Below are 21,170 nucleotides of genomic sequence, written 5' to 3' on the forward strand. Positions count from 1 at the left end.
CTTCGTCTTCAGGCCCTGTTCAATACCAATTCAGGCTGCGCTTCAGGCACTCTCAGCCTGCAGTCGGCGGCTTCCACCACTGGAAAAGTCCGAAAAGCCTGGCCTGGCCGGGCAGTCACCCATCGCCAGTCAGTCACCTCACCCGTTCCTGCCTGCTCCCAATGGGAAAAAAGTCGTCTCGTGGCTTCGGTGGGTGGAGACACTTTGACACTTGCAGCCAATAACGCGGTCTCCCATTGGCTGTTGGTCAAACGCCATGCCACCCTGCATACCGCCCCTCTCCTCCCATTGGATCACTCTCAGATACCCACAAGTCCGATCGGGTCCCATTGGCTCGCTAAGGTGGCGGAGCCTGAGATTGCAGGGCTAAGCTGCACCATTGTGGCTCTCGTGTCCCGATTCTGGGAGGCGCGACAGGGGTGCCTGCTCCTATGGAAGGCCCCCCGCTAGCCCCAACGTGGCGCTAGCGCTGCCTGGCCCTGCCCGTTCCCGTCATTTCTGCATTCCTCTCCGGCCGCACGTGACTTTTTCGCGATGTTTTGAGTCGGCCTGATGTTCGTCCGACTCTGGCTTCACCACATTGCGTCCCGGCACCCCCCCGACCAACTCATTCCCGCACTCCTCAGTGTCTCCACGCACTGAAACTGTCCATTGTCATCACCATCGAGCCCAGTCAAACCCAGCACAACCTGCGCCTGCGCTCCTCGACCCAAATCGACACTCTCCCGACAAACCGCCAAAATGATTCCCATCACCCGTACTCTCGTCTAGATGCCTCTCATGTCGTCCGAAATAGCCCACAATAAACCAAGTACACCAAACCGAAGCCCACGGCCTCCCCCCGACTCTTCACCCCGTCACCCTCCGCCCTCCTAACCACCTCTGCATCAACCCCACGACTCCGACTCGCCCTCTCCACGCGCATCGATCTTCATCTCCATCCACCATTCGGCCACAATAACATGGACGAACCGTGTCAAGCATGGCCTTTCTGGAAGTTTGGGATGAAGAGAGATGACCTCTCCACCAAGCTGCAAGACCAATACAACACCATCCCCTCTAGCATCCAGGACCCCGACGCCTTCCACCACGATGTCTATGAAATATCCCGCCTCGCCGATACCGCCGACGAATTCCACCGTCTCATGCGCGGTCGCAAGGAACAGCGCCTGAAGGAGCTCAACGCGTCGCTTGACCTCGCTGCAGTCGAGATCATCGCCAGCCCCAAGCTCGTCGGCACCGCTCAGTGGTCCCACGCCCTGCAGCTCTTCCGCACGCGTTCGCTCGATTCCCTTGTGCGCCTCTTCTCCAGCTACCTCCCCGACGACTATTCTAGCCATCAAGGCTATTACACGGCCTCCTCCACCTTGTCCTCTTTCAGCGATGGGTGCAGCGTCCGCACGACAAGCACCAATCTGAGCAGCGTCGACGAGGACGGCGGCCCTACCTTCTTTCACGATGACGACGAAAAGCCTGTTATGACGCATGAACCCTTGTCTATTTCCACCTCCATCTCGTCCTCTGCTATTACTACGGAGCTACCCCCCTCCCCTCGCTCCATGACCATGCAGTCCGAAACCTCTGCATCCTCCCCCATCGACATCGACCACGATGAATACGTCCTCCACAACCTCACTCCCGCGCGAACATTATCGTTCTCAGGATCAGAGTCCGGCAGATTCGCAGGAAGGGTTCTGCAGTGTCTCGATGACGACGAGGAAGATACCTCCCAGTCCGAAGACCCCGACTCCCTGACGACGTCGATCTCCGATCTCGAAAACCGTTCGACGCGCGAGTCCACCGTGGAGGAGGAGCAACAACCCGACTACCATTACTACCCGGAACACGCGGTCGACGACGAAGACGACTGCGACAATGAGTTCCCCACCACCCAACTACCCTTTGACGTCTTCGACGACGACGTGATGGAGTCCTCAGAGACCCCGACGCCGAAGCCGGAGACGTCCTGCATGCCACCTGCGGCGTCTTACCTCGACAGCAAAACATACTCTTCGCTTCGCTCGATACCCACGTCTTCTTTTCGCAGTTCCTCACCAAAGATACCCCACCATCGCCGTCGTGACGCCAGCCCGGCAAAGACCAGCAGCAGTAGTAGCAGCACCATGATGAGTAGTAGGCGGAGTCCTGAAGAGGCGTCGAGCCGTATCCAGAAGCCGCAGCCCGACGCGATGCGCGGGGCGCGGGCCTTGGCGGCAAAAGGACGCAGGAGAGGGCTGGACTGAGAGTCATATCAAGTGCAGGGCGGCCTGCAGCGGCGCCGCTGTATATATATGTCCTTCACCAAGTGTACATACCCACACTGTATCATGAGCTCGTAAATTTCCGTTTTCCGTTTTACATGACTTTGTCTCCTGGCCTTGCTTCGTTTTAAACTGATCATATGCGCAGCGCACAACTAACATGACTGTTTCGCATTCTTTCGTTTTAGGGTGACCTATTCATATTAATATAACCCAGCACAGCCCTTAACCCAGATCGCGCTTCGATGCCGCACCGTATCCTGCGATCCGTTTGCGACGTCGCGTGCGCGCGACGTGCTATCCGTGACGGCGGGTTCGGGACGTTCGGGGCGACTGACCGTGTCAGGTGAGTTTGGCGGGTTCAGCGTGTGGGCAACCTGGTTGTACCTCTGCCTTGGTTTGGTGGTGTCGAGTGACCTACCCGTGAGGCTCGTGAGGCTAGTGTCTTAAGCAAGGGGTATGACGTCAGGAGAGAAAAGAGGAATTAGTATCTATGGACGGTTAAGGGCAAGATACGTACGGTTTGCCATGTGGTGTGGTAGTGGAGGTTGCTATTTTTGGGTGCTTCTTAAGGGCTGAGGTGAGGCCGTCGCGATGTTTGGTGTTGGTTGTTGGCGATGTCGAAGTCAATGTGTACGATGAATTTCATGACTGTAATAATTCCCCATGAGACTACGATATTTAATATAACATGCAATAAGAAAGCCATTCCACAGGAGTTTTTCATCCGGATGTCGTCGCGACTCGGTAAGTCCCCGTGGGTTTTTCGAGGTTATCCTGTGTTCGTTTGACTTCATGGGGCGGGCACTACGTCGTAGCAAGAACCTCCCAGCCCTTTGACATCTTCACGACGGCACCTTTTGTATTGTGCAAACTTCAAGGTCCGGGCCGGCGACGCTGATGACCGTTTTCTTCGTCTTGTGGCTTGTCCACAGCATCCATGGGCACGTTTCGCCGATTCCAGGAGGAGAGAGGTGGGAGGGAGTGGGGCTTGACCCGGTCGCTTAGGAGTCTCGACGAGGTCCTCTGTCCTAAGCAATCGCGTTCTATAACAGACAATGAATTTGAGGACACGAGCTATTTCTATATGGACAAACATTGATTGCAGCTTATCAGTAGCCTAGAGAAGGAAGATCTTAGGCAAAGTTGCGATCGAGTTTTCGTCTTTCTATGTACGCTGTTGTTTACTGGTACGGTACAATGTGGCTAAATGTCATCACAGAAGAGGAAGATGTTCCTTCTCTTCGATGATGACGATAGCACCTCTGCGGATCGAGTCTGGCCTGAGGCGAAGAGCTCCAATACGTCGCTCAGTTGTCGGGTTGCTCGTTGCCACGACCGACCCTGAGGAAGCGCCAGGGTAGAAACCACTAACGGGATGCCGTGTCATGTTCAGAGCCTCAAACCTCCCAGCCTCTTCTTAAACATGAAGGTCGATTCATGACGCACAAAGGAAGGTGATTGAGATGCTACGGTCTTCTCTTGGGCTTGACATAATGAAGTATAGGTAAGTATTTTTGCAGGGCGTTCTAGTATTAGCCTAGATGGTTTATTCCGCCCTAAGGATGAAAGTTACGATGGATACTTTCCAGGTTGTTCCCAGTAGAAGGGGGGAGAAAGGAGGTCAAGAGGTTCTCTAACGAAATGCCTACTCTCTCATTTCAGTTCACGTCTTGCCCCTCCGAACTTTCCGACATCCATGTTGGCCCTTGAAATCTCGAGAATCCCCGCAAGTGTTTGCACTTCTATGACCATGACCAGGCCAACTGGACGCCATATGACTGGAGCATGAATCTTCAGCGGCTGCCAGTGGTTTCGCGGGCATGTTTGAACATTTATTGCACACACGTTCTCACGCACAATGTCCTTGTTGGACCGGTTTATTTACTCGCCCGGGCGGTTTGGTACACAGGTGGTCACGCTACGTCCGAATCGATTCAGCCGAACACAATTACTGCTGTTCATTTCAAATCGAGGTAAAATAGCTAGACGGAATTCTTCGCATGTAATATTTCAGTTAACAGCCCAAACTTGTGGGCACGAGAAACAAGATTACATCATATCCGTTGTCGAAGAACTATTTTCTTTGTGATCGGAAAACCTCTCCCAGAGCCGTCTAGGAGACAACCTTGACTTCCCTTTTTCCTCAGGGTCTAAGAATGTAGACTTTCGCCGCACGTCAAGGGTCAGCAGGAGAGAAACTATACAAGCAGCGGGTAAGTGGCGAACTTACATGCCTGGTTCGTTTCAAGACGAATACTACGGCGAGGGCAAGAAGTGCGGTGGGAAAAGCCACAACGATAGGCCACCACCAAGGGGGGTTGGATGCTAAAGCATCAACATTCATGCCGAAAACACTCTGCAGATGTCCTTGGGTATTAGTCTCGTCAAATGCCAAGGAAGGACGCTCGTCATACCGCAACGAACATGGGCGGAAGGAAAATGAACTACGAGATGAGGCCTTAGTAAGTGGAGCCTGAGTTGGGTGGGAACTTACCGTAATCCAGCTAAGGCGTTTCATACTCGTATTGTTCGATCTTGTCATTTGAGCTTCTGCGATTGAAGTGAGATTGAACTCCTTCTCGTAATCAGTCCAGGGTCACCAAAAGACGGCAGAGGGACATCTACATACCAATTGAATGAGGCTCTGAGACAATCCTTTCAACGCCTTGAGTTCCAACTCATGAAAGGCCTGTAGTTTCTCTACTTCCATACTAAATGCCTTCAAGTCCGACTCTTCTGGGCCTTGGGTGTCCCCGGGAAGTGTGCGTTCAGTTGCCGGTTCGTGAGGTGTACTTGATTTCCAATACCGTTGCTGAAAGTCCTTCAAGTCGGACATTTGCTTCCTACAGGCTTGCTCGATTTGATCCCAAAGTAGAGAATCATTCAACAAGGACTGGATCAGGCCGCTGTTCAACCCTCTTGCCTTGAGTAAACTCATACGCTGCAGCAAGTAAGCACGGCTTGTTTTTTTCAAGGCTTAACAAACCATTTTTGACAAGTGACCTTGTGCCGATTCAAAGGTCCTCTTCCAATCGCTTTGCAACTCTTCCATTAATGGAACGAGGAGCGCAGAGGCGCGGGGCGGTTCTTGTGCGTATTCTGACGTGGTGAAGAAGGCTCTAGGTTCCAGAAATGGTTGTGAGGTCGTGTTGGTGTCGCTCTTCGTCATGATCCATAAAAGACCATGGACTTTTGAGGTGTCTCTTATCCCCGGAACAGAACTGGAAGGATGGACACTCGTGGTGTCTGAGAAAGTCAACGCTATAGAATCGGTGGTGAAACGGCATTCAACGAAACCTTATTACATTAGTAGGCAGATGTTGCTGGCACCTAGTACTTACAATGTTCTTTCGGAAGTTGAGACAGACGTGCTTTCCTGTCCACAGTCCAGTCATTGGCCTGCCATTCTGATCTTGGTTCTTCCGCAGTGGGAGCTTGTTGCCTTTCCCACAAACGACAACGATAGCCGGTTCTTAGCATCTTCAGGGGTGTCCCATTCGCAAGAAGGCTGACTCGGAAGCGTCAGCAATAGAGCATCAGTCAGTGTAGCAAGGAAACGCACAAGATTCGACTAGACTCGATATCGTCTGCCATGAAATCTTGGCAACCTCCGACCATGCAGTCTGTCAATCTTGCCGAGGCGTCGAAAGGATAACTTCTGTTGCGAAGGTCCTTTTCCGATATCTTCTTGACCGCCGGAATTGGGTCGAAGTACAGCTCCACGTGATCGTTGCCGTCACCATAATAGTGTCTCCAGTCAGATGCTTTAATCGAGGCCAGAAAGGCTGTACTTTTTGGGAGAAGGAGATTTGCGATGTCGGGGTGGCGTTCTTGAAGAGCAATTTGAAGGGGATAAAAGCCGTTGACGTCTTGTCTGTCTGCACGAGCCCCTTCAGCGAGAAGTCTCGTCACAACCTCACTCGAACCAATCCTTGATGCAGCATGGAGCGCAGTTTCGTGAGGTCCCCCTTGAGCATTGACGTCTGCCCCTCTCCCAATGACCCATACCACGACGTCTATATTTCCTCCCACAGCAGCAGCTTGGAGTAAGTTTCCATACTCCCCTCCTCGAAAATTGACATCTGCGCCTTTCTCGAAGAGCTTTGTTACCACGTCCATGTGCCCCCCTAGAGCGGCAGCTTGGAGGGCATTTGCGTAAAGACTTTGACTTCCGATTGTTCGATGCATGCCACTATCTTGAGAACCTCTGTGACAATTTCTAGATTCCCTTTACGGGCGGCAGCAAGAAGAGCCGTTGTGCATTCGCGTGGGAAGTCCGCCTCTGCTGTTTCGTTCAGAAGCGCTATCGCTTTGGCAGTTTCCCCGCTCCATATGGCTAGAGAGATACTTTTCTCCATAGAGATGGCGATCGGCGTTTCCACACTAACGAGTGTTCGTATATGATTGATATGTTAGTCTCCGACGACTGGCGGAGAGCTGCTAATTTCAAAAACATAGATTTATCGGTGGTAAGTGCGAATTCAATGAGAAGGACGGGAGCGGTTCAAGGCCTTTATCCTGAAAGCAGGCTGTGTTGAATATGCAAACCATTTCTCTAGGATCCCTTAGCACACCCTAAAGGGCCGTGACTATGCAAGGCAACCGAGACATCGGCCATATCGCCAGGAACACAGGCTAAGAACTAGGCACCAGAAACTAATTTGGGCTGCCTTTCAATATTTATGTTCTAGTTTCTGCTTCTCGGGCCAAATATTGCCCGTTCAGCCGCGAAGGAGCGTCATGAAAACCATCTCCCTAGGACGACCACGCCCGTTACGTACGCCGCGTAGATCTTCAGCCTCTGCCATATTTGGCAATTGGCATACATCCTCTTCTGAATTATGGAATCCATATATGAACTCTCGTGGTGGATGTCTGAGACCATTTAGCTCAGCCCTGGACTCTTTCTCCCTGCATGACCTCATGTGGTGTGATACTGAGACTATTAAGCGCAGTCATAGGCTGACACTCTCTGCGTGGCCTAGTGCAATTACTATGTAATACAATTCCACATCGGTAGCTGAATGGACTTGTGGAGAGGGAAAGCCAGCCAGATCGCAACTGAGTCGAAAGCGACGGCTCGGAACATTGCGAAGCCATAATCATGCGCCCCTGAGTTGATCAATCATCTAGACTTAGCCATTTAATTCATCTAGCATTTTGTAATTTTCTCCTCGCTGGCCTTGCCATTCCCTCTGTGTTTATCACCTTAACTGTTCACTGCTCCCTATGGTGCTTGGAGCCATGAGCGGTGTAAATCATCTCATCTTTTAAAGATGGAAAAACATCCCATTGGCGGGATTCTGCTTCTCACATTTAACTCTATTGATTCCTCGCCGCCGAGAAGTCCGATGAACAAGATCTGCAAACAAACTTTGCTCGGAAAGTATGCGAAGTGGGATACCGCCATTGGGCTTTACAGCATTTGCATTCCACCCATTCCACGCTGTGGTCGCATCTCGCAGCGCGACTGCCTTGATAGCTTAATTGGCTCAGTCGCTTTTCAAAACCCCCCTGCGCTACGGTAAGAAAAGGGTGCGATTTCAGCAAAATTTCTCCTCCAGGACACACTGCTGTACTAGCTTGTCTCATGAGGAGGTTTTGGCTGCTTCGGTGTATTTGGTAGCTTATCTGCCGGCCGGCCGTTTTTCTCTGCCCTCCGAGGCCGTGTGTCACCGGCCATCCCCCCGGCACCCGACTGATGTCTTCGGGCTTGAGTTCGTGGGTTTTCACGGCCCCGGTGTTTCGATGAGCCTGGCCAATTATACCATTCTCCTCGGGACGCAGCTTGGGCGACCCAGATATCTGGGAATTTGCAGCGGATCAGGGATTGATTTGGTACCAAAGCTGGTGTCAACATGAAGACAGCCCCTTGCGGGTCTAGGGAGAATGGGACCCTTGTAATCGCCAGGTACACCCGACGAACGTCCCGAATTGCTGTCCGGATCTGTTCACCTGTATGGTCGATCTCCCGCCGACAAAGAGCTCTGCGAGGAGCTCATATTCGTCTCATGAGGAAGACTGGTGCTTCTCTACACCTCCACTTAAATCGAGGTCTATCTGCATCGTGGACAGCCTCCCTCGGGACTTGCAGTATTTGTCAATTGGAAAGGAACCCGAGATCTCCTAGCTGGTGAGACATATGTTGTCTTTTGTTTTGCCTGAGCGTCAATGTCCCGCCGGCGATGGCGGAAAAGCAGGAAGACTCGCGATTGATCCCCGGCCGGCGGCCGCCGACGTTCGCTCAGGATATTTCACAGACTTCAAACTAGTATTTGATCGGATGGTATCAACTAGGCCGTGATGACCACAAAAGAATACTTTTTGAGCAATGTCGCCTCCGCTTTTGGAGTTATGGCCAGCAGGTCTATGCAAGAAGCCGTATGAAGGGCCGGCAAATACGGACTTCTGATCTCCGCACCATACGGCAATCCCGTCGGCTATCACTCCTCATTTGATCATAGCCTTCTGGCGATTTTTTTCAGTTGAACTAATCCTGACTGCGGAAACGCTACGGTATCGAGAATCAGCCAGGTCGCTTTTCATCTCTATCATGTAATCTCAGAGTAGACGAAAGCTCATTTGAGGGTTCTTGCCAAGGAAAGCGTCTGGTGACTGTTTTAGGATATGTTGCCAAATTTAAATCAGTGAGAGTGGTTATAGCTGCTTGATCTTCGGCACAATTCCATGTTCTGTCTTGCCGCCCCCAAGGACATTCCTTCCTTAGACTCTGGCACGTGGTCGGAGATTATTAATATTTCCCGATACCGCGGGCTGTCGACAGAACACAAACCACTATTGACTCGATTCTGACCCTCGCTATGCATCGGTAAAAGTGGTGTGCTGTTTGAAGGCCATGCAATGCACATGCAACTTCGAGTTTGGCGCAAGTTCACATGGCAATGAGAGAATTGCAGGCTTGAGATAGATATCATGGTTCAAGGTCTGGTTGTATGGCTAGAGTCTCGGGAGGGCAATCTTAGCCTAGAAGTAGCGACGACGATCGCTTTCCAGGTATCCGGGCCTCGTTCCGGGGAACCGCAAGGTTCACGTCTGACCACAAACCATGATCGATGTCCGACCTCAAGATTTGCCGTGTGGGATGAGGCAGGGGTTAAAAATGAATTAGGTTCGACTGTCGATAACGATTCCGAAGCCGTCTTGGTGCCTCAAATGGACCGGCTCCGAGTTGACGGCCTTTGGACATCTCTGACATTACCAGTATTAAATATGGTGGATTACGGTGTTTACTCCTATGTGCACGGAAAAAAACAAACGGGTGACTCCGGCACAAAGGTTTTGTTTCAGCCGAAGGTTGGACGTTCATTTGACCTCTAAAGGGCTGGGCTGGTATCGCCCCCGTCTAGCCTCACAATAACTGGCCAAAATCTAGTGTTTGTACCTCGAATACTGACGGACATAGACACTTCGTGTGACGGGGCTCTGAGTTCGGCCTCACCGGTGGGCCAAATAGCGGTAGGCAGACCGCGCGTAGGGCATACCGAGGACCGAGCCCACCTCCAATAGCGTTTCGGGGACTTCCAGCATGATGGTTGACGTCTGTATCCCCCCTTCTGCCAGACCAAACTCTACCCCTTGTCTGGAAAAGCGATTGCTTCGCACAGATCCCATTCGGAGGCGAAATGTCGCTAACGGAATGCACGAAGTCATTCGTGGTCTCTAGAACAGCGTCAGAATACAGACCAACACGTTGAAGATCTTTCATCACTTGCCTAAGATGCCCTTCTTGAAGCAACTTCCTATAATATTTCTTCGGTTCTCACCATCACGCTTCTCTGCTACCAAGCACATTACCGAGGGACGGCCGATCACCACCAGCCAATAATGCGGGCGTCTAAACGGCGACTTGCGATGCTTACACCGGGAAGGCACCTCCCCGATTGGGCTAACAGAGTTGACAGCCTTTGCATGGCGACGTAATGGTGCGAATGCTAGTGGTTGATATGGTTTAGGCTCAGGCTTTCCGAGTCTTCAGACGAAAGCACATGTTGTTGACGGGCCCTGCCACTCCGCTGCCACTGCTGTGGACTGTCAGCGAGTGCCAGAGGCTGCCATACAGCCCTCTCCAGCGCCCTAGCGCCAGTAGTTAGTTCTCTCCATCACACATCACAGTTTCCCACGTTTGTCACATGTAGAGATGGTGGGTTGCCTGTAGCCTTAATGCACAACCCCTACATACGTTAAACCATAATCTTACGGCGCTGTCTACGCAGTACTGGGACACAGACTGGGCGAAGCTTGTGCAGCCTCATGGTTACCGAATACGGCCGAGTCGTCCTTGTTAAATTTTACTGATTTGGCTGTTGGCGCTTTTTCTGCTTATTGAACCTGGTAATGTTTTGATACAATGACTTCGCTCTCGCAGATAGACTTTGCCTTGAGATTGAGAGCCTGTGGAGAGAGGATAGCTGTGATACGAGTATAAAAGGATTCAAATCCTGCCCACGATCTACAGCAGTACTTCAGGTCATATTCTTCGCCCTCAAAGTTAAGATATAAGAAAACAACATCAACGCATTATTAAAAAACCATCTCACACAAACTCAACATGGAATCCTACTCGGCAGCTGGGCCCAACGCCCCTGGTCAGTCCAAACTATTCCTCAACCCTGCCGGCATCAATCCACCCGCAGACAGAGCCAACCACACAAGTCTCTGGCGAAGGACCGACGTTGGCAATATTTACAGAAACACGGAGTACATCACGGCCCCAGTCACCCCGCCTCTCCTAGAGCATTGTGGGCTCACCGGCAAAAAGATTGCATCTCTCCAAAAACCAGTCGAGGTCTTGGACATGTGCTGCGGAGCTGGAGTAGTTTCCGCACACATCCAAGCAATGATCAAGGAACAAGGAAGAGAGAAGGACGGCGTCGTGAGACTGACATGCTCTGACTCCAGCGAGGCTCAACTTCAATACGTCAGAGAGAGGATCAAGGTGGATGGCTGGGTCGATGCCAGAACCGTTCACGCGGACATTGCAGTAAGTGGATGTGCAAAAATTCCTCAGCCTCTTCTCAACTACTTGTACACGTGCACTTTACCCGGGTGGAGCTCAGAACTGAAACTGCCAATAGTGCCTTCCCTTTCCGTCCAACAGTTTCGACTACATTGTCGTCGGAATGGCACTGATGGTAGTCGCTGATCCGTACACCGGGCTCTCTGGTGAGACTCGATGAAGACATTACAGCATTTCAGCTCACTAACAGCCCTTTTCAGAATTACAACGAGTTCTTAAGCCTGGTGGCCGAATCGCTACATCTACCTGGGCATACGAGGGTTGGGTTCCTGCCACCCGCGAAGCGGTCGCGGACCTCAGGCTGCCTGGCCAGAAGGCCGTGCCATGGCCTCAGGAGTCCCACCAGCTCACCCGCATCTGGTCGCCGGGTGCGTGGGAGGACGAGTACTTTACATGCGCCATGTACAATGCCGCCGGATTCGTGGACGCTGAAGCTAAGACCATCACGAAGAATATCACGTTTGAGACGCCAGAGCAGTTCTGCGCCGTGTTGCAGGGCCTTGAGTTGGGGGTCACGGAGAGGTACTGGTCGAAGGAGCAGAAGGAAAAGCTGCGACCGAAGTTAACTGCGACCATCATTGAGTATCTCAACAAGAAGTATGGGGGAAAGCCGTTCGAGACCGAGAGGACTGCTGTGTTTGCCAGTGGAAGCAAGCCTTTGGAGTGAAGACGGGCTTAGTTCGTTCTTCGCGGGGCGAGAGCTTGAGAAAGAGGCTCACCACAAATGGATATGATGTGACCGTGGAACAAATTTCTGTTCGTCCAGTGTGATTTGGACTTCTAGCCCCGCGCGAATGAATGATCTCGCTAAATGCCAAATGTCCGACGACCCTTAAAGAGATGTTGCGATGAAGATGTTTGACATGTAGTCAAAATAGACGGCATAGGTGAAACGTAAGCCACTTAGCTCTGTGAATGAACCACTAGAAGAACAATGTAACCATGTCCTTGAAGTATGCTTAATTTCAGTCGGGGACGTGAGGTCTTGAGATGAACAATCGATTCTCTGAAGGAAGCTGGACCAAGGTGGAGGAGTGCGAGAACCTCGCATCGGCATACCTACGAGACCAAAGCGCCATCCTAAGGCGGCCTTCGGAGACTCAAAGCCATCCCAATAGAGTAGGTTGCTCTCTCAATTCCTCATACAGTCACCTTCTCCGGGATGGGTTACAGTTGCATGTTTTCTTTCAGGTATCCGATCATTTCAACCTCGATTAAACGTTGCCGCAAGTAGCGATTGACCCGACCAAGCCTGAGCAGCTCTGATCCGGAAGAGTCCGAGTCCACATCCCGGAGAACGCCAGCATGTTACGAGGTCATGAGCCAAGCCTCAGATTGGGAATGTAGGAGCGCTACCTGCCGCCATAGGGGTCCTTATGAAGAGCGGTTGTTGGTGGACAAGCTGATGCTAGCTAAGAAGCTATTTTGCTTCGATGATCTGGTCGCCCTTTCACGTACGGATACAGGCACCAAGACTCGCAGATACCGACTGCTGAAGCCGATGTCCAAGTATCTCGAGGTTCATATTTCTTGACTTTCACCTCAGTTCGGCTACTTAGATATTCTGCATATCAGTCGCAATAAACTTTGCTTCCGGCTTGTGTACGATGGTGTCAAGTCACTCGGAGCCCAGCGTAAACCAAACTCCATACAACGCCCGGTATCTGAGGTTTGACAAGACGTTTCTGAACTGAGTCCCGTGTTTGAATTCCGTAGAGGGCCCCGTAAGTGCAAGTAACATCATGCCATTTCTACCCTTGCTCGGGTTTACCCCGAGATTGCAGTCGAACTTTCCCCCACGGTGTCGGCTTTGATAGTGGGACTTGAGCCATCCCCGGAGACAACCCGGAGTGAGTCCCATGCGGGGTAGCTTGAAGTTACCACTGAATCTGTGGAGTGACGGGGAAGATTCCCACCTGAGGACTGCGCGGAAGTCGGGGTAATGGGGTAGCGTGTTGTTAGTTTACGGAGATTCATGAATCAGGGTTTTCACCCTGATCTGGAAGAAGGACTTTGTCGATTTGTCGAGTGCTAGAGACTTGTATAAGAAACCAGACTTCCTCAATGGGCTATGAAAACCCTGTTCCCGAAGCCGAACACCATCCATTCACTCTTGTTCGTGCAAACAACCGCAGCCATGGATCCCGAAAAGGTTTCTGAGACCCAAGTCGATGGAATTGTCGACATGATTGAGACCAAGGACGCTCATGGCCAAAATCGCCTGGCTCCTGCACAACTCATGTCCAAGGAAGAGTTTGAAGCAGCTGAAAAGAAGCTCAAGAAGAAGTTAGACCTCAGGTTGCTTGCCTGTGTGTGGTTGATCTTCGTCCTTAATTACCTGGATCGTGTAAGTTGGTCTTATTGTCTGCCTGCAGCTCACCTCGGACGCCCCAGACAACCAACTTGGTCGGGTGAACATAATAGACACTTTCGAAGCTAACCGGATGTTTCAATACCGCAGAACAATATCGCCGCCGCCAAAGTCGCCGGCATGGCCGAAACCCTTCACCTCTCAGCTAACCAATACGCAACTGCCGTTGCCATCCTCTTCGTCGGCTACGTCCTCATGCAAATCCCATCGAACGTATTCTTGGCCAATCTTCGACCCTCAATCTACCTGCCGGCATGCATGGCAATGTGGGGTCTCTTGTCGACATTGACTGGAATTGCACATAACGCGGCCGGTCTCTATGCGCTGCGATTCTTTCTCGGGTTTGTCGAGGCTGCGTTCTACCGTAAGTCAAACACCACAGCTTTTCCATGACATGCAGATGTTTTGCTGACAAGTATGGTGATATTCAGCCGGCGCTCTCTTCCTTATCTCCTCCTGGTACCGCCGCTCTGAGATGGGTCTCCGCAGTGCCATTCTCTTCTCAGCAACACAACTCGGCAGTGCCTTCAGTGGGCTCATCGGAGCAGGTATCAAGGACGGTCTTGAGGGTGCTCGTGGACTCGAATCGTGGCGTTGGCTCTTTCTAATCGAGGGCTCCATCACCATCTTCGTGGCCCTCTGCTCCATCTTCATACTCCCAGACTGGCCCTCCACGACCCGCTGGCTCACCCCCACCGAGCGTGCCGTTGCTGAGTGGCGCTTGATCCAGGATGCAGGCCAAGTCGACGAAGACGAGGAGGCATGGAGCCACGGTTTCAAGCTCGCCTTCAAGGACTGGAGAGTGTACATCTTTGCGGCCATGTTCTTCTGTCTGCAAGTTGCTGCTGCAACGTCCAACTTCTTTCCATCTGTGGTGCAGACATTGGGGTACAACCGCGTTGTCACCTTATTGCTGACCGCGCCGCCATACATCCTTGGACTGATCATCTCTGTCGTGAACAACTGGTCTGCCGACCGGCTGAACAACTCGTCGTTTCACGTCATGTGGCCCCTTGCTCTGGCAATTATAGGTTTCGTTGTGGCTGCATCGACACTCCAGGTCGGGCCACGGTACTTCGCCATGATGCTCATGGTAGGAGGCGGCCATGGAGCGAATGCCGTTGTGCTTGCTTGGGCGCAGAAGACAATGCTGAGATCTAGGATCAAACGTGCGGCAGCTGTGGCTTTTGTGAATGCGTTTGGAAACATTTCGCAGGTAAGAAGCTTTTCTTCTGAGGTTCGAAATTCATGAAATAATGTGTTGCGATAGGTCTGGACATCATATTTGTACCCCGATACGGACAAGCCACGCTACGTGTTAGCCATGTCGGTCAACTCTGCATTTGCTCTCGGCACAATCATCTTGGCTCTGGCAATGCGCATCATTCTTCAGCGTGCCAATAAGAAGCTCGACTCGGGTGCTGATGTTGCTGAGGTTATGAAGGGAGGGTCGCAGGCCCAGGTGATTGGTATTTCTGAGGAAGATCGTGAGGCGAACAGGGCGCGCTTCCGATACGTCACATAAGAGACCACGACATCGGGATAAACGGCTGTCATCATATTTGACTCTTAGACATTGATTCGTGCTCAAGGACTAGTAAAACTCTGCTCTTCGAAGTCCCAGCCCGTCGAATTGGTCCGGCAGTGTTTTAGGCAGTTTACGGGGAAAAGTCCACAGAGCAATCACGTAATAAGCTGAAATTGATCTTGAGCAGCCCCATTCCTGATGTGCCCGAGAAGATCTCTGAGGCCGTGCTGATTGCGTTGGTCTGGATCATCAGACAGTCTTCATATCCAGGAACTGTTGTCGTCAGCGAACTCAATGAGTCAACTATCATGTAGGGAGGAAAACTTGATATTCCGATTGCCTGACGGCGGGAAGTACATATGTACATGAATGAAGAAAGTAATGTTCCAAAGTGCACGAGTATATATATCACTTTATATTTTAGCAGCCACACCAACCTCGGCTTCAACCTCAGTAGTCGTAGTCGTAGCAAAGCAGGCCGCCCTGGACGTTCATGACTTCGCTAATGGTGACGTTGGGCAGGATATCCGCCATCCACAGGGGGTAGTCCAAGGTGGCATTAGGCCAACCACCAGCCGGGCCAGTCTGACCAAGCGCCTCGAGGTTGGTTGAGTTAAAAGCCTGGCCGCTCATATCAGAGAACCTGAGCGGTGCGTTGGCCGTCTGCCACTGCCACCAGAGACGGTCGATGTAGTTGTGATGCAGGAAGAAGGTCGGGTCGCCAGGGGAATTGTGGATATCGGCCATCTGGAAAAGAAGAACGCGTTAGGTGCACGTCAGAAAAAGTGTGGAAATAATGTTGACTCACAATTCCGCCGACGGCTGTGTGTCCACCATAGTGAGGGGAAACGAAAGCATTTCCAGCACAGACGTAGAAGTCTTCATAGGCATCGAGAGCATGGCACTTGTTCACAACCTCGCTGGTGCACAGTACCTGGGCAATACTCTGATACCACTCACGGCTCATGCAATAAGTCGTATCGGTAAGCGCGGGGCCCATGTGCTCGGTGTAGTTGGCGAAGGCACCGTCAGTGACACACCAGTCCAGAGATTCGACGCCATTTCCTCCAAACCACTCTGAAGACCACATCTCGCTCTGGAAGAAGTCGCCCGTGTCCGCATCCTTGGCCTCATCCCACCACGGCATAGTGCCCTTGTACCCACACTCATCGCGCATCATCATCTCGTACGCGTGCATGTAGTAACGGTGCCAAGGGAAGAACTGGCCAACGTCATGAATGATGTCGGCGACGTAGATTCCGTTCGGGATAACGCCCTCCCATGACGGCGCCAGGTAACCGTCCAGCACGGTTGCGTTCGTCAGCCAGCGGTGCAGGGCCTGAAGATCGGAGAAACGGTTCGTGACGCCGCCGAGATTGGTCTTGGCCGGCAGCTTCATCAGACAGTTCTGGGCGTCAAGAAAGGCGTGTCTTTCTGTCGGGTTCATGTTGCGCCATTCCTTTCGGATTGTAAGCTTGTCCGCTGTGCAAGCACCGTCGAAGTGGCGGGTTGAAGGAGTGTTATTGGCCAAAGGCACGGCGTGGACAAGGCCAGCCAGAAGGGCCAGAGAGGAAGCGACGGCGACCTGCATATTTTGCGGGAGTTGAAGAAGAGAATCTGAAGGAGTGTTGTTGCTAATGCGCTGCTGCTGAGAAAAAAGCTGGCACTTCCTCGCAACATGGAGGCTCTTTTATACCTCGTCTTAGATGCTTCCTTGGCGATAGGCTCTTCGATAGCCTCTTGTTTTTCATCCTGGTGCTTCGCTCTCGCCCCACTGCTGTATAGTCTATGCTACTATGTAGGAGTGTTTGAGGTTGTGGGTTGCTGAAAGTAATCGCAGTAGACTCTGCAACTTTCACGATGGAAATTCTCCACAATGGTTGCAGTAAAGTTGCCGCTTCGGCACCGATTCATTCTCCGAGATGAGAGTGTTAGAAAAGCCCACAGTAACTGCAACAGAAAAGCCTGCCTGTTGGTGGGAGTTCCCGTCTTGAATCAGGGCAGCGTTCCATCAGTCCAGCAGGGGTATCTTCTTCCCCGAGATCGCAGGACTTTGCAGGCTTGCACCGACTAATCGCCTTATTCCGGCGCACATCTTCGAAACATTCTTCTGAGAGGGCAGTAAATAAAGCTCTTAGACCCTGACCTTGAAATCACATGGCCGCAATGAATCGGGGCTGTTACAAGCTTCAGCACAGAGACTGGCTTCAGTGGATCAAACCTCACGCATCTAGCAGTATCACTATGGCAAACAAGCGAACCCGACGAAAGCAAACCTACATGTGAGCCATGACTTGCTTGATACTACGGCATGTGTATGACGCTGTGACATTCAGCCGTAAAGTAAGGATTTCGGCTTCAGTAACATGCACGGCGCGTATGTTGCGAGGTATATGCGGATGGTCGCGGTGATGGCGGCCGCTCGTTCTCCGACTTGGCCGACGTCGTTTTGTACGCCCCACAGTCCATATCCGGTATTTGGAAGAGTGCCATTCCAATCTGACAAGTTGATGACAATGATATCAGCGACGAACTTTCATTCGCCATGAAGGAATTTCTTTTTATTAGAAAAAGGGGCTGTAGAGGCTTCGCGAGTGACTGGCGGCTAGAAGAGCGGTCACAGTTCTCAGTAGTAGGTATGCATTAAGCACGGCGTCAGGGTGTGAATGATGTCCAGCTAAAAATTTGTCACTCACTCCTACCTTGGTGTTTATTTTGGCAGGCGTCGCCTAGATGCCCCCAGATGCGCATTAAGGCCCGTTGCCTGCAGGGATTCTCCCAACTGTCGATCGGTCCACTAGTTCATCTGATGGTCCGAATCTAGAAGCATCTCACCAACCTTCATCTTCTCACAGAACCGCTGAAGCATCCTTTTTGAATGCGTATTATCGTTTCCTCCGTCGAGAGCCCGCTTCCTTACGTTCTAGCCATTCTGAGCTCCTTCCAGTGATTGTTTCTTCTCCATTATATCAAAGCCTGCGAGGCTGAGTGTCGTGGCCTCGCAAGCCGCTGACGTCCACGTTTATCATGCTCACTGCCGAAAATCTCCGTTAAAGCCTTGGCGGCCCCTTGCTTAACCAACTCGACAATTCTCTCCGGCCTCTCTTTGTCGGTTTTGGATCTTCTTGATCGGACCGCCCCCACGTACACGTGCGCATAAGAAACTGCGGGAGGTGCCTTACCGGAATCTCGATTAAGTGGGCGAGGTAGCACGCGTACTTTAATCAAAAAAAACCTCGTGGGGTTCTTTTCTGGTTGGAATTTTGGAAAATCCAAGGTCCAGTTGCCGAAGTTTCCCACATCCCGAAGCTGCATCCACTTTTGGTTTCTGTTCAGCCACTCGGCCGAGTCGGGAGAAGCCAGATCGGCGATAAGGCGCTTGACCATCACACAATCCATATTTGGTAGCGGAACTACGCTGTTACCGATTCACTGGAGTGTCGGACTTTCACCTGTATTGATAGCCGAGAGGAAACGCAATGATTGTAAACGTAGCCAGACTGAGGCGCAGTAATCAGGGTGAAGTAACGCCTCATTCCGACTGAAGCTCGCCCGAGAGGACGAGTCTCTATAGAGACTCAGGCGGCGCGGTCACTTTTTCTGCGGTCATCTATCCTTCATTGAGCCTCCCATGCCTGAGCTTGGCTGTCCCTAATAATAGCGAGAAGGAGAGATTGGCTCGTAGTTTACATGCTTCATGTTGTAAACGGTCCACGCGGGGGCCCATTCTTCTCCGAGCGCCTTCGGGAGAAATTTGACCTAGTATAGAAGTGAAGTTTACCCACGAAAAGCAATAATACTGGCTGAGTCATATGCTGCTCTAGGAGGTATTGGTGATTCTGTCGCTTTGGGTAACCATCATCAACTGCCTGCTGCAGAAATCAGTACGCCTACCAGCGATCATATGCGGCCATGTGAAAAAGGTAGCTCACATGGTTCCAAGTCAAAACTTCTTCAGAATAATTGAAATGTAAGCATATGTTGACCGCAGGCTTGGACACTGGCAGCGAGTGCATGGTCTTGTGTCGGCCTTCTTTTGCCTGCATCATGATTCGGGACCTTCTAGATTCGGGAATTAGAAGGTCCCGAGCACCGACCGTTTTGGTTGGTTGAAGAGCCGACAGTCGCTACACGACTAGTAAGGGTCAAATAAACCGCCAAATCAAATGCAGCAGAGACATTCAGTGATTTTCTGTCTCAACTGATAGCTCGTGATGCAGTTCTATCAGCATGCGATCGGAGTTCACCGGGATTCACAGCTACCACTTCTGATTTCCGAACTCGGATTCCACCTTGGGGGACCCAAAGGTCTTATCCTGCGACAACAAATCATTGAATAAGGGCATTAACTTTGAATATCAACTGACAATATGAGAATGTCAAGGGAGAAAGCCACTTAGAGTGAAGCAAGAATCTTGATTGTTCATGAGGTGCGGCCGGATAGTGAGCGAGCCTGTAGCCAAGCCGCATTGATCGAATGACAATAGAGCATTAGTCGGCATATCCGTGATTTATTTCCTAGATAGTCAGCCACTTCTGTAGAACTCGGACCATGCCCTGGTCAATCGCGGGGGCGATTGCCTGTTGAACTTCAATCGGGTTATTTTGCAGGGATGGCTGCAGATAGAGTTCTGTCCAATACTGTAAGTAGTTATATGAGTCTATGCTCTCTAAATGGCGGAACTTGGTTAATGAAGATGGAAATCGAAAGCTATTTAATTGTTCTGTAGCTGCCCCCGTTGTATATGTCGCGACAATCATTTCTTACATCTCAGCGCCATTCCCAGCCTCAGTCGGCTGCTAGCCGTGTCGTTTCAAAATGTCTCACACTATTCATTCGTTCAGTACAAAGAGCACCTATGTCCTCGTCTTGGTATTTCTGCGCATTATCACATTCGCTTGCGCTTCTCCCGTAACGACAGAGGCCAAACTCTCTCTTGATGGACCGCTGACCAAGCGAGTCAAGACATCATTCCCTTCATTTCCCGAGGATTATAATGGCAGAATTCAGAAGGGGAAGTGGCTCAAGGAGCTCTTCCCACTCAACAATGAACAGGCTCAGGAGTATAACGGGGGAGCTTCTATCATCAGTCCGTTCAGGGAACCAGAGGATATGTTTGAATGGGGATGGACGCAGGAAAACGCACGCTGGCCCTTCAACCCCGCCAAGGAGTGGCCGCAATTCAAAGACGACTTGGACGAATCATTCGCAGATCCCGACTTTCCGGTCGACAGGGAGAAGGGAATGGCCTATCACGCAATTCATGACCGGAAGTTTCGTTATACAGATCTACGGGTCGGAGATGTAAGTGAACTTCAACGGTCGAAAATAGCGCGACCGCATTACTAATTTGACTTCACCTTTCTAGCCAACGGGAGGGCATTATACCAACGTCGTGAACGCGCCCTCAGGAGCTTTCATCTTCGATTCGAACTTTAGTCCAAAGTACACGCAGTCTCAAAATAAGAAAGGAGACGTTCCCGATCTCGATACTCTATCCGACTTTGCTTACTTTCAATGGTGGCTCGGTTGTGAGGCAATGGGCATCGAAATGACCAACCTCAAGCTCATCTTCCAAGCGCATATTGTCTACGCAAAGACCTTCGACATTGTTATACAAGCATTGCGCGAGGAAGGGCATCAGAATGTGCCTGGCTGGGATGAACGGATTACGTTCCAATTGGATTCAGACCCGGGGCTTGCTATTCTCGGCAGCCCCAATGGCGCTTCAACAGCCTGGATGCTTTTGCAGCACAAGTACAGACTGGGGTTGAAGGCTATCAAGGAGGTTACCGTGTGGGGAACGAATGGAGGCTTCCAGTTGGATGCACCTATAAAGGATACGAAGCTGAACTTGAGGTTTACAGTTGTAGACGCTTAGAAACTGCCTGTGCCCCAGTTTCGCGAGCCTGGCTAAGGAAAATAAAACTGCAAGTTTCCGAATGTCGGAACAGCAGGCTTCAGCTAGT

At 51.3% G+C, this 21,170-nt stretch overlaps 6 protein-coding genes across 6 annotated transcripts; 4 read left to right on the forward strand and 2 right to left on the reverse strand.

The window, feature by feature from the left end:
- Positions 1–962: 962 nt before the first annotated feature.
- On the forward strand, positions 963–2,243 carry GCG54_00000450 (uncharacterized protein; the record flags this gene model as incomplete). The annotated part of the gene is made up of 1 exon (XM_045400588.1): positions 963–2,243. One exon carries the CDS (start codon positions 963–965, stop codon positions 2,241–2,243), a length of 1,281 nt encoding a protein of 426 aa, XP_045269563.1.
- Positions 2,244–5,804: 3,561 nt separating this feature from the next.
- GCG54_00000451 (uncharacterized protein) lies at positions 5,805–6,452 on the reverse strand (the record flags this gene model as incomplete). Its single annotated transcript, XM_045400589.1, has 1 exon — positions 5,805–6,452. One exon carries the CDS (start codon positions 6,450–6,452, stop codon positions 5,805–5,807), a length of 648 nt encoding a protein of 215 aa, XP_045269564.1.
- A 4,381-nt stretch (positions 6,453–10,833) lies between these two features.
- On the forward strand, positions 10,834–11,968 carry GCG54_00000452 (Demethylmenaquinone methyltransferase; the record flags this gene model as incomplete). Its single annotated transcript, XM_045400590.1, has 3 exons — positions 10,834–11,265; positions 11,360–11,447; positions 11,502–11,968. The coding sequence occupies 3 exons, from the start codon at positions 10,834–10,836 to the stop codon at positions 11,966–11,968; spliced, it is 987 nt and encodes a 328-aa protein (XP_045269565.1).
- Positions 11,969–13,438: 1,470 nt separating this feature from the next.
- GCG54_00000453 (putative transporter) lies at positions 13,439–15,197 on the forward strand (the record flags this gene model as incomplete). Its single annotated transcript, XM_045400591.1, has 4 exons — positions 13,439–13,648; positions 13,763–14,036; positions 14,104–14,888; positions 14,943–15,197. 4 exons carry the CDS (start codon positions 13,439–13,441, stop codon positions 15,195–15,197), a joined length of 1,524 nt encoding a protein of 507 aa, XP_045269566.1.
- Positions 15,198–15,650: 453 nt separating this feature from the next.
- Positions 15,651–16,791, reverse strand: GCG54_00000454 (uncharacterized protein; the record flags this gene model as incomplete). The annotated part of the gene is made up of 2 exons (XM_045400592.1): positions 15,651–15,947; positions 16,009–16,791. The coding sequence occupies 2 exons, from the start codon at positions 16,789–16,791 to the stop codon at positions 15,651–15,653; spliced, it is 1,080 nt and encodes a 359-aa protein (XP_045269567.1).
- A 3,228-nt stretch (positions 16,792–20,019) lies between these two features.
- On the forward strand, positions 20,020–21,082 carry GCG54_00000455 (uncharacterized protein; the record flags this gene model as incomplete). Its single annotated transcript, XM_045400593.1, has 2 exons — positions 20,020–20,505; positions 20,570–21,082. 2 exons carry the CDS (start codon positions 20,020–20,022, stop codon positions 21,080–21,082), a joined length of 999 nt encoding a protein of 332 aa, XP_045269568.1.
- Positions 21,083–21,170: the final 88 nt, after the last annotated feature.

The sequence above is a fragment of the Colletotrichum gloeosporioides genome (genome assembly GCF_011800055.1).
Source record: "Colletotrichum gloeosporioides strain Lc1 chromosome Unknown consensus_12, whole genome shotgun sequence".
NCBI classification, from domain to species: Eukaryota; Fungi; Ascomycota; class Sordariomycetes; order Glomerellales; family Glomerellaceae; genus Colletotrichum; species Colletotrichum gloeosporioides.